This window comes from Cebus imitator, unplaced genomic scaffold (genome assembly GCF_001604975.1).
Source record: "Cebus imitator isolate Cc_AM_T3 unplaced genomic scaffold, Cebus_imitator-1.0 Scaffold326, whole genome shotgun sequence".
Taxonomy (NCBI): Eukaryota; Metazoa; Chordata; class Mammalia; order Primates; family Cebidae; genus Cebus; species Cebus imitator.
In genome coordinates this window covers 2224995-2239704 of record NW_016107641.1, presented here as the reverse complement: position 1 = coordinate 2239704, position 14710 = coordinate 2224995, and the positions used below count along the sequence as shown (strand labels likewise).

The window sequence follows — 14710 nt, the reverse complement described above, 5'->3', positions numbered from 1 at the left end:
AAAAAAAAAAAAAAAAAAAAAAAAAAGTGAGCCACCAAAATAAAAAGTTAAAGAGACAAACAAAAATGATAGATCTTGACATATTATTGGGCTATTTTAAAAATGCCTTTCAGTAAAATTTTACTGTTGGCTAAAAAACAAAATTGAACCAACATTTTAAAACCAAAAGTTTCTAATAAAAGTCCAGATTTCCAGCTTTTCTGGAACAGTTTAGAAGATTGATATCAGCAGACCTGCCTCCCACTGCACAGCAGCAACGTCGCTAGAGCTGAGTGGCCACCGCCACTGTTAGCCAAGGCGCCTGCTCCCCACGTCCCTGGCACTCACTACACTGTCCACCCTATTGTCTTACGCCAGCGTGGTGCCCTCAGCCTGCTGCTGCCTGACTCCGGAGGCCTCGGGTGTGTGTTCTGGTTTGCACGGGGCAGAAGTGCAGTGCCCTGTCCCATGAGTGGGACCATCTGCTCACAGCTGCCACTAGAGAGCCTGATGACACCACTGTCTCATAGGAAGCTCTCTTCCATCCCCTTTTTCAATGTTCAGACAATTTGGGAAGAATATTCCTCCATGCCTTAACAGGAGACCTGGGCCAGCATTTCCTTGTCTTTTACCTGAAGGATTTGGTCAACTGCTGTGTTTCTCATGGAAACTTATACCCCCAGGGCATTTGTCGGTTGTCACCAGTTGAGATGTTCTCTTTCTCTAACTGTAATGCTCGCGGGGCTGGGATGAATGTCTGAAGCAGGGACAAGAGTAACAAATCCCAGTGTTATTTTTTTCTTTTTTTTCTTCTTTTTTTCCAGGAACATCAGCAAAGGGGAAGCAGCATAATTTTTTTCAGGACCTGTGTCCAATCCTCCCTCAATGTCCTTCCTTTGTCTCTGCACCACTGAGATGTCCCAGCAACTTACCTTAGGAGCTGATTTTTCACACAGTTCCCTTGTATATGGCCCTCTTGCAAGGATTGTCAGGTTTTTTGAGACAAGCTTGCACTGTGCCACCCAGGCTGGAGTGCAGTAATGTCATTGTAACTCACTGAAGCCCTGAACTCCTGGATTCAAGCCATTCTCCCTCCTCAGCCTCCCAAGTAGCCGGGACTTCAGGTGTATGCCACCACATTCAGCTAATTTTTAACTTTTTGTAGAGATGATGTCTCACTATCTTGCCGAGGCTGGTCTGGAACTCATGGCCACAGCGATCCTCCTATCTTGGCCTCCCAAAACACTGGGATTACAGGCGTGAGCCACAGCCCCCAGCCAACAGTCAGATTTTAAGGGCAGTTCTGCCAAGGGAGCAGATATAGCCAATAAGGCCCCAGACAGGAGCCCAGGAAGGCCCCTTGAAAATCTATTCTCTTTAAATTTTAGAAGTAGATGGAAAAAGCTTAGAGATCCCAAATTTCATTTAAAGACAATGAAGGGCCAGGCTTAGTGTGGCTCATACCTGTAATCCCAGTACTTTGGGAATCCGAGGTGGGTGGATCACTTGAGCTCAGGAGACCAGCCTGGCCAACATGGTGGAACCCCATCTCTACGAAAAATACAAAAATTATCTGGGCGTGGTAGCATGTGCCTGTAATCCCAGCTCTTCAGGAGGCTGAGTCAGGAGGATCGTTTGAACCCAGGAGGCAGAGGTTGCAGTGAACCATGATCGTGCCACTGCACTCCAGTCTCCGTGATAGAGTGAGATTCCATCTCAAAATCAAAATAAAAAACAAACGATTACAACAGAGCTGTGCTTCTAACTTTATTCCAAAAGATACTTTCTTCACATGTTAATAATGGTGACACTGACTTGGCATCTTATAAAACTTAAAATGTGACTTAATCAGTGGTATTTTAAAAGCATAAAGACACTGAATGTCTAGCATGTTAGAGCACAGGGCACTTTTGCCTGATGGGAAGCAAGCTGTGCCTCCTGCTTCTGAGCAGGGAGGTGCGTGCTCTAGAGAGAGGGAGGTGAAGGAGGAGGGTGACAGCACATTCTTCAGACATTTCCAAAGACAAAGTTCTTCTTAATCAATGACAGAGGAGGGTAAGGCCACATAGACAGGCGGCCTCTATATCAAGGTCTTTATTTTATTTCGTTTTTTGAGATAGGGTCATCCAGGCTGGAGCGCAGTGGCATGATCTAGGCTCATTGCAGCTTTGACCTCCTGGGCACGGGTGATCCTCCTGCCTCAACCCCTCAGGTAACTGGGACTACAGGCGCATGCCTCCAGGTTTGGCAATTTTTGTATTTTTTTTAGGGATGAGGTTTTGCCATGTTGGCCAGGCTGGTTCAAGCAAACTCCAGGGTTCAAGCAAATCCACCCACCTTGGGTTCTCAAAGTGCCGGGATTACAGGTAAAAGCCGTAGTGCTTGGCCTTGATTTTATTTTAAATTTTTATTTGAAAAGTACCCCTGACACACACTTACAAAGTAAAAATCAATCCCACCACTGAAAACATTTATACTACGGAAGGCAGAGTAGCTCTGCAAACCTCCTCTCTCTGCCTCACCTGCCCCCCACCCCACCAATCCCACTGCTCAGAGGAAACCTCGGTGATTTTTCCCAGCAATGCGATTCAGACATCATTTACCTCTGATCTAAACTGAAACATTGGCCTCCGGGCACAGGTATCTCTTAGAAGTTTCTTCGGTTTTTCTCAGAATCTGTGTACTGTCTCGCCTTGCCTGCCCTTCAGCTCTGGTCAGGAAGCGAAGGAGGGCAGGTCCTGGTGGTGGTGGGCTGCTCTGAAGGCGCAAATACAACCTGGAGGGTTGAAGGGGATAAGGAGGAGGGCATGGGCTGCCGAGGGAAGCACCTGGTACCAGTGTAACACTGAGGTTGCAGGGCTAGAGAAGACAGGATTCGTCCTTGGAGATGAAGTTCCCACTCCAAATGCAGACAGGAAAAACTAGCAATTTCAGTTCTCAGCATTGAAAAAATTTTGGCCATGAAAGCAGAAATCACAGCTCAAGGGAGAGATTTCCTAATTTAAGACAAAATGCTCAGACAATTAACAAATGCTTTTAAATTTATTTTTCATTGTACTTTAGGTTCTGGGGTACATGTGCAGATCAGGCAGGATTGTTGCATAGGTACACACATGGCAATGTGGTTTGCTGCCTCCATCCCCCCCATCACCCACATCTGGCATTTCTCCCAATGTTATCCCTCCCCACTGCCCCTCCATTGGCCCCCCCAACAGACCCCAGTGTGTGATGCTCCCCTCCCTGTGTCCATGTGTTCTCATTGTTCAACACCCGCCTATGAGTGAGAACATGTGGTGTTTGATTTTCTGTTCTTGTGTCAGTTTGCTGAGAATGATGGTTTCCAGATTCATCCATGTCCCTGCAAAGGACACGAACTCATCATTTCTTATGGCTGCATAGTATTCCATGGTGTATATGTGCCATATTTTTCTTGTCCACTCTATCACTGATGGACATTTGGGTTGGTTCCAGGTCTTTGCTATTGTAAACAGTGCCACAATGAACATACGTGTGCATGTGTCCTTGTAATAGAATGATTTATCATCCTTTGGGTATATACCCAGTAATGGGATTGCTGGGTCAAATGGAATTTCTATTTCTAGGTCCTTGAGGAATCGCCACACTATCTGCCACAATGGTTGAACTAGTTTACACTCCCACCAACAGTGAAAAGTGTTCCTATTTCTCCACATCCTCTCCAGCATCTGTTGTCTCCAGATTTTTAAATTATTGCCATTCTAACTGGCATGAGGTGATATCTCAATGTGGTTTTGATTTGCATTTCTCTAATAATCAGTGATGATGAGCATTTTTTCATACGTTTGTTGGCCTCATATATGTCTTCTTTTGAAAAGTATCTGTTCATATCCTTCTCCCACTTTTGGATGGGTTTGTTTATTTTTTTCTTATAAATCTGTTTCAGTTCTTTGTAGATTCTGGATATTAGTCCTTTGTCTTATGGATAGATGGCAAAATTTTTCTCCCATTCTGTTGGTTGCTGGTTCACTCTAATGATTGTTTCTTTTGCTGTACAGAAGCTCTGGAGTTTAATTAGGTCCCATTTGCCTCTTTTGGCTTTTGTTGCCATTGCTTTTGGTGTTTTAGTTATGAAGCACTTGCCTATGCCTATGTCCTGAATGGTTTTGCCTAGGTTTTCTTCCAGGGTTTTTATGGTGTTAGGTCTTATGTTTAAATCTTTAATCCATCTGGAGTTAATTTTAGTGTAAGGTGTCAGGAAGGGGTCCAGTTTCTGCTTTCTGTACACTGCTAGCCAGTTTTCCCAACACCATTTATTAAACAGGGAATCCTTTCCCTATTGCTTGTTTTTGTCAGGTTTGTCAAAGATCAGATGGTTGTAGATGTGTGGTGTTGCCTCCAAGGCCCCTGTTCTGTTCCATTGGTCTATATCTCTGTTTTGGTACCAGTTCTATGCTGTTTTGATTACTGTAGTTTTGTAGTATAGTTTGAAATCAGGTAGCATGATGCCTCCAGCTTTGTTCTTTTTGCTTAGGATTGTCTTGGGTATGCAGGCTCTCTTTTAGTTCCATGTGAAGTTTAAGGTGGTTTTTTCCAGTTCTGTGAAGAAGGTCATTGGTAGTTTGATGGAGATAGTATTGAATCTGTAAATTACTTTGGCCAGTATGGCCATTTTCATGATATTGATTCTTCCTAACCATGAGCATGCAATGTTTCTCCATTTGTTTGAGTCTTCTCTTATTTCCTTGGGCAGTGGTTTGTAGTCATCCTTGAAAAGGTCGTTTACGTCCTTTGTTAGTTGTATTCCTAGGTATTTTATTCTCTTTGTAGCAATTGTGGATGGGAGTTTGCTCATGATTTGGCTCTCTGTTAGTTTGTTGTTGGTGTATAGAAATGCTTGTGATTTCTGCACATTGATTTTGCATCCTGAGACTTTGCTAAGTTGCTTATTAGTTTCAGGAGATTTTGGGCTGAGATGATAGGGTCTTCTAAATATACAATCATGTCATCTGCAAATAGAGACAATTTGACTTCCTCTTTCCTAATTGAATACGTTTTATTTTTTTTTCTTGCCTAATTGCTCTGGCTAGAACTTCCAATACTATATTTAATAGGAGTCATGACAGAGGGCATCCTTGTCTAGTGTTGGATTTCAAAAGAATTGCTTCTAGTTTTTGCCCATTCAGTATGATATTGCCTGTAGGTTTGTCATAAATAGCTTTTATTATTTTGAGATATGTTCCTTCAATACCTAGTTTATTGAGAGTTTTTAGCATAAAGCGCTGTTGAATTTTGTCAAAGGCCTTCTCTGCATCTATTGAGACAATCATGTGATTTTGTCTTTGGTTCTGTTAATGTGGTGGATTACGTTAATAGGCTTGTGTTTGTTGAACCAGACTTGCATCCCCGGGATGAAGCCTACTTGATCATGTTGGGTAAGCTTTTTCATATGCTGTTGCAATTGGTTTGCCAGTATTTTATTGAAGATTTTTGCATCTATGTTCATCATGGATATTGGCCTAAAGTTTTCTTTTTTTGTTGAGTCTCTGCCAGGTTTTGGTATCAAGATGATATTGGTCTCATAAAATGATTTGGGAAGGATTCCCTCTTTTTGGATTGTTTGGAATAGTTTCAGTAGGAATGGTACCATCCGCTCTTTGTATGTTTGGTAGAATTCAGCTGTGAACCCGTCTGGATCTGGACTTTTTTTGGTTAGTAGGCTGTTAATTGCTGCCTCAACTTCAGCCCTTGTTATTGGTCTGTTCAAGGTTTCAACTTCTTCCTGGTTTAGGCTTGAGAGGCTGCACATGTCCAGGAATTTGTCCATTTCTTCCAGGTTTACTGGTTTATGTGCATAGAGTTGTTTGTAGTAGTCTCTGATTGTAATTTGTATTTCTGTGGAGTCAGTGGTGATATCCCCTTTATTGTTTTTTTTTATTGCACTTATTTGATTCTTCTCCCTTTTCTTGTTTATTAATCTGGCTAGCTGTCTGTCTATTTTGTTGATCTTTTCAAAAAACCAGCTCCTGGATTTATTGATTTTTTAAATATTTTTTTGTGTCCCTATCTCCTTCTGTTCTGCTGTGATCTTAGTTATTTCTTGTCTTCTGCTAGCTTTTGAGTTTTTAAAATCTTGGTCCTATAGCTCTTTCAATTTTGACAATAGGGTGTCGATTTTAGATCTTTCATTGCTTCTCTCCTGGGCATTTATTGCTATAAATTTCCCTCTAGACACTGCTTTAAATGTGTCCCAGAGATTCTAGTATGTTGTGTCTTTATTCTCGTTGGTTTCAAAGAACATCTTTATTTCTGCCTTCATTTCACTGTTTATCCAGTTGACATTCAGGAGCCAGTTGTTCAGTTTCCATGAAATTGTGCAGTTCTGAATTAGTTTCTGAATTCTGAGTTCTAATTTGATTGCCTTGTGGTCCGTGAGACTGTTTGTTATGATTTCTGTTCTTTTGCATTTGCTGAGGAGTGATTTACTTCCAATTATGTGGTCAATTTTAGAGTAGGTGCCATGCAGTGCTGAGAAGGATGTATATTCTGTGGATTTGGGGTAGAGGGTTCTGTAGGTGTCTATTAGGTTTGCTTGGTCCAGGTCTGAGTTCAAGTCCTGGATATCCTTGTTAATTTTCTGTCTTGTTGATCTGTCTAATATTGACAATGGGGTGATAAAGTCTCCCACTATTATTGTGTGGGAGTCTAAGTCTCTTTGCAGGTCATTAAGAACTTGCTTTGTGAACCTGGGTGCTCCTGTATTGGGTGTGTATATATTTAGGATTGTTAGCTCTTCTTGATGCATGGATCCTTTTACCATCATGTAGTGTCCTTCTTTGTTTCTTTTGATCTTTGTTGGTTTAAAGTCCATTTTATCAGAGACTAGCATTGCAACTTCTGGTTTTTTTTTGCTTGATAAATCTTCTTCCATCCCTTTATTTTGAGCCTGTGTGTGCCCTTGCACATGAGATGGGTTTCCTGAACACAGCACACTGATTGGTTTTGACTTTTTATCCGATTTGCCGGTCTGTGTCTTTTCATTGGGGCATTTAGTCCATTTACATTTAAGGTTAATATTGCTATGTGTGAATTTGATCCTGCCATTTTGATGTTAGCTAGCTGTTTTGTCCATTAGTTGACACATTTTCTTCATTGTGTTGATGGTGTTTACCATTTGGTACATTTTGGAGTGGCTGGTACTGGCTGTTCCTTTCTATGTTTAGTATTTCCTTCAGGAGCTCTTGTAAGGCAGGCCTGGTGGTGATGAAATCACTTCGCAATTGCTTGTCCATAAAAGATTTTCTTTCTCCTTTGCATATGAAGCTTAATTTGGCTGGATGTGAAATTCTAGATTGAAAGTTATTTTCTTTAAAGATATTGAATATTGGCTTCCACTCTCTTCTGGCTTGTAGAGTTTCTGCTGAGAGATGTGCTGTGAGTCTGATGGGCTTCCCTTTGTGGGTAACCTGACCTTTCTCTCTGGCTGCCCTTAGCATTTTTTCCTTCATTTCAACCCTGGTGAATCTGATGATTATGTGCCTTGAGGTTGGTCTTCTTGAGGAATATCTTTGTGGTGTTCTCTGTATTTCCTGGACTTGAATGGTGACCTGGCTTGCTACGTTGGGGAAGTCCTCCTGGATAATATCCTGAAGAGTGTTTTCCAGCTTGGATTCATTCTCTCCATCACATTCACATACACTTATCAAATGTAGATTAGGTCTTTTCACATAATCCTGTATTTCTTGGAGGCTTCGTTCATTTCTTTTCACTCTTTTTTCTCTATTCTGGCCGTCTTGTTTTATTTCATTGAGTTGATCTTCAATCCCTGATATCCTTTCTTCTGCTTGGTCAATTAGGCTATTGAAACTTGTGTATGCTTCATGAAGTTCTCGTGCTGTGTTTTTCAGCTCCATCAGATTGTTTATATTCTTCTCTAAGCTGTTTATCCTATTTAGCATCTCATCTAACCTTTTTTCTACATTCTTAGTTTCTTTGCATTGGGTTAGAACATGTTCTTTTAGCTCTGAGAAGTTTGTTATTACCTACTTTCTAAAGCCTGTTTCTGCCAATTCACCAGACTCATTCTCCATCCATCTTTGATCCCCAGCTATTGAATAATTGTGATTCCTTGGAGGAGGAGAGGCCTTCTGGTTTTTGGTGTTTTCCTCCTTTTTGCACTGGTTTCTTCCCATCTTAGTGGTTTTATCTACCTATGGTCTTTGTAGTTGGTGACTTTTGGTTGGGGTCTCTGAGTGAATGTTCTTTTTGTTGCTGATGAAGTATTTCTTTCTGCTTTTTAGTTTTCCTTCCAACAGTAAGGCCCCTCTGCTGCAGGACAGCTGGAGGTCCACTCCAAACCCTGCTTGCCTATGGATCACCTGCAGGGGCTGCAGAACAGCAAGGGTTGCCACAGGTTTCTTCCTCTGCTATCCTTGTCCCAAATGAGTACCCACCAGATGTTGGCCTGAGCTCCCCTTTATGAGGTGTCTCTTTGTGTATATGGGAGTCTGCGAGCTGCTTAAGGAGACAGTCTGTCCCTTATAGGAGCTCAAGTGCTGTGCTGGGAGCTCCATTGTTTCATGCAGAGCTGCTGGGCAGGTAACTTTAAGTCTGCTGCAGCTGAACTCATAACCACCTCTTTTCCCAGGTGCTCTGTCCTAGGAAGGTCAGCTTTATTTGTAAGTCCCTGTCACGCTGCTGCCTTTTTTCATAGATGCCCTGCCCTGCATGGAGTAGTCTAATCACAGTCTGCCAGCAGAGACATTGCTGAGCTACTACAGGCTCTGCCCAGCTCCTGTGTGAAGTGGTAAACTGCCTCAGTAATAGGGGATGCCCTTCCCCCCATTAAGCTGGACAGTCCTGGGTCCAGCTGTGCTTGCTGCGAAACTCTCAATCCAGAGCATTTCAGATTGCTTATTTTGTGAGGGCAGTACCCACCGAGCCAGATCCCCTGGCTCCCTGTCTTAGCCCCCTCCCTTTCAGTTGAATGGGCAGCTCTGTCTCCCAGGCCTTCCAGGCTCCGGCGGAAAAGGCAGCCCAGACTTGTGTGTGAGTTACTGTGCTCCGACGTGGCACCAGCTGCAACCTCTGCGCTGATAACTTGTGGTGCTTTTTGGCCTGGGGATCTCTTGGTCTGTGGGCAGTGAAAACTTGTTTGGAAATGCAGTGAGCACTCACCCTCTACACTGTTCTCACCAGGAACTGCACTCTGGAGCTGTTCCTATTTGGCCATCTTAGATCTTCTCCCACAATGCTTTTTTTAAATTTTTATTTTTTTGAGATGGAGTCTTGTTCTGTTACCTGGGCTAGAGTGCAGTGGCACAATCTCGGTTCACTGCAATCTCTGCCTCCTGAGTTCAAGCGATTCTCCTGCCTCAGCCTCCTGAGTAGGTGGGATTACAGGTGCAGGTCACCACGTCTGGCTAATTTTTGTATTTTTAGTAGAGACGGGGTTTCACCATGTTGGTCAGGTTGGTCTCGAACTCCTGACCTCAGGTGATCTGACTGCCTCAGCCTCCCAAAGTGCTGAGATTGATTACAGATGTCAGCCACCATGCCCAGCCAACAAATGCTTTAGTCATGTGGGAAGTGGCTCTATGTAAAATGTTATGTCTTAAAAAAGATTCAACATACCTACCCACGTACCCCCAGTATCTAAAATAAAAGTTGAAAAATTTTTGAAAACTTACAAAATTGTGCAAATCTCAAATGGATAGTCAATTTCTGCATGTCTATCTCTTTATGAATATTCAGATATAAATAGAAGAAACCCAAATTGAAATATATAAAAATGTTATTAAAGCTGTACTTTATTTTTATGTGTATTTTTCCATTTTTCTTTAATGAGAATGGATTTCTCTTGTAGTAAAATGTTATATTGAAACAAAGATTGAATGCTATATCTATAGTAACTTAAACTGGTCTTTGACAAAAAGGACTAAATCTAGGGTTACAAAAGATACATGAAAACTGGCACTAGACACTGGAAAAATCTTTTTTGAGCCTTAGTTTCTCAGTAAGGAGATGCTTAAATTGATTCGATTTAATTAATTGAATCAATTAAATAGTTGATTCAATCCCTGAATCAACTCTGACAAGTGTAGCTTGGGCTGAGGTTTTAAAACTATACCCTCTATTTTCTCACATATGAGAAAGAACCTGTGCAAGCAGTTTCATGGTTCCTGGTGACCTTTGAAGTTCTAGGGTGCAGAAGGGTTTGAGGCTTCCGGGGGCAATGGTTAGGCTTGCTCTCAGAGGGAGCGAGGCCGAAGCTCTTGGAGGGATCCTAAAGACCCTGCTCCTTCTGCACGGGTGCCCTGGGTCCAGAGTCTTCTGTTAGGGAATCTGGCTTTCTTCTATAGGTATGAGGCCTTCTTACCATGATGTCCCATTTAACGTACCTGCATTTCCCCCTCTCCGTTACACTGTAGTTAAGAATATATACTACACTTTGGTGCATAAGACTAGAAAGTAAAAATATCATTTTGACATGATTGATTTTCACACTGAACATAAAGAAGACCCTCTTTAACTCTTTGGGGCTGTGTTCTCCTCCAGAGGGACCAGGGAGCCATCTCACATTCTGCCGAGGACGGTTTCATGCCCTCCTTAGACAATCTTGATGCAAAAGAAGACAGGTCATTTTCTTGTTTTAGATGAGAATAACTGAAGATTTGATTTCAGCTAATTTTATATTAGCAATTTAAAATATTCCCTCAGGAGAGAGAAATAAATCTGTAGGAACAGCAAAGTTTCCAAATATTAACATTTGCTTTTGGTTCAGACTGTCAAAAGCCTTTATTCCCACCCTTCCCCCAACTTCTCTTTAATTTTACCTGTTCTGAGCTCTTCAAGTACTAAACAATGAAATCTCAGATGCTTCTGGCAACTATGTGTTATTAGTAAGGGATGGCACCTTGTTATTTGATTGCATTTTATGATTTCCTTCAGCTCAATGTGTATCTGATATTGGAGGGCTCTCCCAATGGGTTGAGATTGAGAGATGCTACAAATGATGTGGTTTTTATTATTTCTGTGGACTCCTGTGCAGCCAGGTGAAAACCCTGAGGCTGTGTAGGCTGGAAGTCAGGCCGAAGTTACCCTGTTCTCACTAGTAGAGCCCAGTGTCCACACCCCAGCACAGCCACTTCTGCCTGTATCATAGAATGGCTGGGGCAGCTGCTGTTCTGCCAATTTAAGATGCTTGTTCCGCAAGGAGATCAGTAGGCGTTCAACACAGCTATGCGGGCCTTTTCACACAGTGGGTCTAGTGTACCGTCGCCTCCTAGGGAAATAGATATAATTGTCTTTTGGTTAGCTTCATATACAGTTTATTATCGTATCAGACATACCTATGGTTTCTACCCAGAGGGCATTTTCAAAGGCCATGGGCAAGTAAAATGTTAACTAGTTTTTAATGGAGTTAAATAGAATGGATTGCAAAGCTTTGACTTCGGAGCACAGAGAGGCATGCACAGTGACAGCCTGCCAGGCCTGAAGCTCTCCAGGGCAAAGAAATCACTTGAACGTTGCTGATAGTGTCATGCACTACTGGCATATCCACTCAAATTGTCTTAGCAAGTCTAGATAGAATAAATATATGGAACAAAAGCAGCTTTGAATGCAAATAATAGTAGAATACATACTATTGAAGTACAAAAAACTGTTATCCCTTAATCCCATCACATCCCTTGAAATCCAGGGCTTCACTTCATTTTCCTTCCTCTTCTGTTTCCAGTGTTTGGGGAAACTCAGAGCATCACACACTTTACTGTGTGGTTCGGATGTGCTCCTGTGTGTGCCACAGGGCACAGGGCTTTCAGTAGGAGTTTCATACTCAGACAGAAACCCAATTTGAATCCAGGCATGATGCACTGATTGTTTCAACTAGAAATTGAGGGACTCCTCAGAGGAGACAAAATGCTGGCTGGAAATGTCGCTAAAGGACTTACCGAACTCCAGGTCCTTAATGTTGCAGTGAAAGACGACGTCTTCATTGACCATAAGTTCCACCACATTCCAGTCTTCTATCTTCTCTAGGATGACCTCGTGTCCATCTTTGGCCAATACAGCTAGGAAGGACAGGAAGGGATGTGGGTGACATGGGGTCAGTCTTTGAACTAACCTGATTGGTAGCAGTTCCAGTCCTCATGATGACAGTAGCTTGTCTGCCATCTAGTTGCTCATGGGTGTCACTCAACTGCCCTGGTAGGCACTTACTGGGTGCTGGTCCCAGGTGCCCTCACCTTTGCTGAAAAGCACAGCCAGAGGCCTGAGTAATTCAGGTTTCAGTTGCTATTTGTTCTAAACCATGGTGATCTGTTAAACAATGAGCTTTCTCTAGTAAAGGGCTATTGGGCTTTGCAGAGGCTCAATCTTATAGAGACCATACTCAGTGCTGGAGAAGACTCAGGCAGGGGAATAGGCAACTTCTTACCCTGCTGATGGAAGTACAAATTGGGCACCTCCTGGAGGGCAATTTGGCTGTACCTACCAAAAGCCTCAAAAAAATGATTTGAATCTTTAGTCCAGGAAATTGCACTTAAAAGAAAGCTTCCTAAGGAAAAATGTAAAGAATACAGGCAAATTTTTGCAACAAGGTGTCTTTTCTGTATTATTATGATAGTAAAATACTGTGAATAACTTGTATGTCCAACAACCAGAGGAAGGCCAAGTAAATGGCAGAGTGTCCCTGTGATGAGATTTTATTTGGACATTTATAAAAATGTTTATGAACTTTTTTAATGGCAAGGAGAATACTTGCAACATAAGTAAAAACTTAGGATACAAACATGTATAATACATGTTTAAAATATATAGTCAATATGAATTCAAATATGTATGTAAGGATGAAGAAAATACCTATTGATTATCTTTTGTGGTGAGATTATGGGAAACGTTTTTCTCTTTATTCTTTCAGCATTTTCCAGATTGCCTATAATAATCTGAAAAAAATGTTTTTTTAGAAAAGCTAATGAACTTTTTAGTCTCATCTTTGGAATCTGTGTTTTGGTTATCACTTACATTCAATGGCTCCTTCCCCAGAGATCAGCCATGGAAAAATTGTTAGATTTAATCTTTTTATTGTGAAGAAGCAAGTGTAGCTCAGAAGTGATGTGCATTGGATAGCCTAGGGCTCTACTTTTTCCAATGTATTTCTCCCCAATTTCCTGGATATGTTTACCCCATAACATCAGTATTAGAGTGGGTGTGCCAAACATTATCTTTGATGGTCTTCATGTGTTGGTGAGAATTTTGGTTAGGATGGAAAGAGAAAACAGATGGGGACATATTCTTTAAAGTGTTGGCATTTCAATCAGTTTTACATGGAGAAAAGCAAACAGTTATGTCAGTTAATTGCATTTAATTACAGAGACAATTGCTGTTTCAAAATGGTGTGTCCACTTCTTCATCTTTCAATCAGTTCAAGAACATCCAGCCCCAGCTGTGAACATTTTAATTGCGTGATTTTAATTTCACTTCTGGAGAGGAACTTCAGAAAGAGACTCAGCAAGGATCTCCATTAACAAGACAGCACTCCCTGGGCACCCAGAGGCGGCCCTAATTGAGCCGCGTCAGCTAATGCGTCTCTAAAAAAATGCCTGCACCTTTTTCGTTGGCATATTTATGATCTTGTATTCTGTTTAAGTGTCTTCTTCTTAAACATCTTTAAAGAAGGCACTCAGCTTGAACCCATGACTTGTTTAAATGTAGCGGTCCAGCTCATGTGGAAAGGCAGCTGATGGTCTAGGGAGACATAAAGGCAGTCCATGGGCAGAGATTTCTGGGATCCCATGCTCCCTCAGCAGCAACCCCTCAGGACAGGGGAGCTGCATTTGTCTGAAGACACGCCTAGAGGATGGATTTCAATTTGACAGGAAGAAATCAGGAACAAAACAGATTCTCCATTCCCACCTTACACCTGCCTCCCATCCCACCTGTGGGGCAAGGTGCTGCCACTCTGTGTTAACACCCAGTGCCAACTCTCTAAGGCCTGGAGAGGTGAGGGTGCATGGACTGTGGGTGAGGAGTGGCCCTACGGGAGGAGGGCCCAGGAGGCGAGCATACTGTAGCCTGCTCTTGGCCCTCCTGCAGGGCCTGCTGACTGAGCCTCACGTGGCATCTGACCTTGGAGTTTGTTTTGAGGACAGGGGCACTCTTACACTCTTACATGGCATGATGTAGCTCAGAAACAGGATCTGATCCACTGAATCACTAACCCTATAGAGTTGAGGGGTGCTGAATAATGAGGGTCCACCTCACGTTTGAGCAAATGAAGCCCAATAGGAAGAAACCATCTTAAGAGACACATCACTCCTCACTCTACCCTCTAAAGGGTTGCAAAGCACAGGCTCTCGTGGTCTTAAAGGACATGTGTCTTCCTCACTGACCACAGTTCTCTTCAAGTGCCGGGTTTTCATACAGGCTCACTGAAGAAGCAAACACAGAATGGCCCTGGGCACCACCACCCTTATGGACCCAGAGTGACCTAAGTCTGATTCTTGGTAAGGCGACAAGCTGCCTCAGAGTCCACTTTGACTGTTCAGCCCCAGGGCACTCCCTTCCCATCAATCTGGGAGGTGCTGAGCTGGCTGTAAGGTGGCCATGGCAGGCTTAAGGGATCAAACACCAGACGCCCTGGAATTCCTGCAGCTCATCTAAATGTCACCTCTCTACACGGAGCACCCATTTCCTCCCATGAGTTGCTGTGGGGTTGTCTAGTCAAAGAAAGGTCAGATAAATATACTCCCTAAAA

General features: G+C 42.5%; 1 protein-coding gene across 1 annotated transcript in view; it reads right to left on the bottom strand.

Annotated features, from left to right (window-relative positions):
• The window catches only part of CUNH10orf53 (chromosome unknown C10orf53 homolog), a 32004-nt gene that overhangs the window by 6088 nt on the left and 11206 nt on the right, over positions 1–14710 (bottom strand). Inside the window, 1 exon segment of the mRNA XM_037729982.1 lies at positions 11907–12026. Coding sequence (XP_037585910.1) covers positions 11907–12026 — 120 coding nt within the window.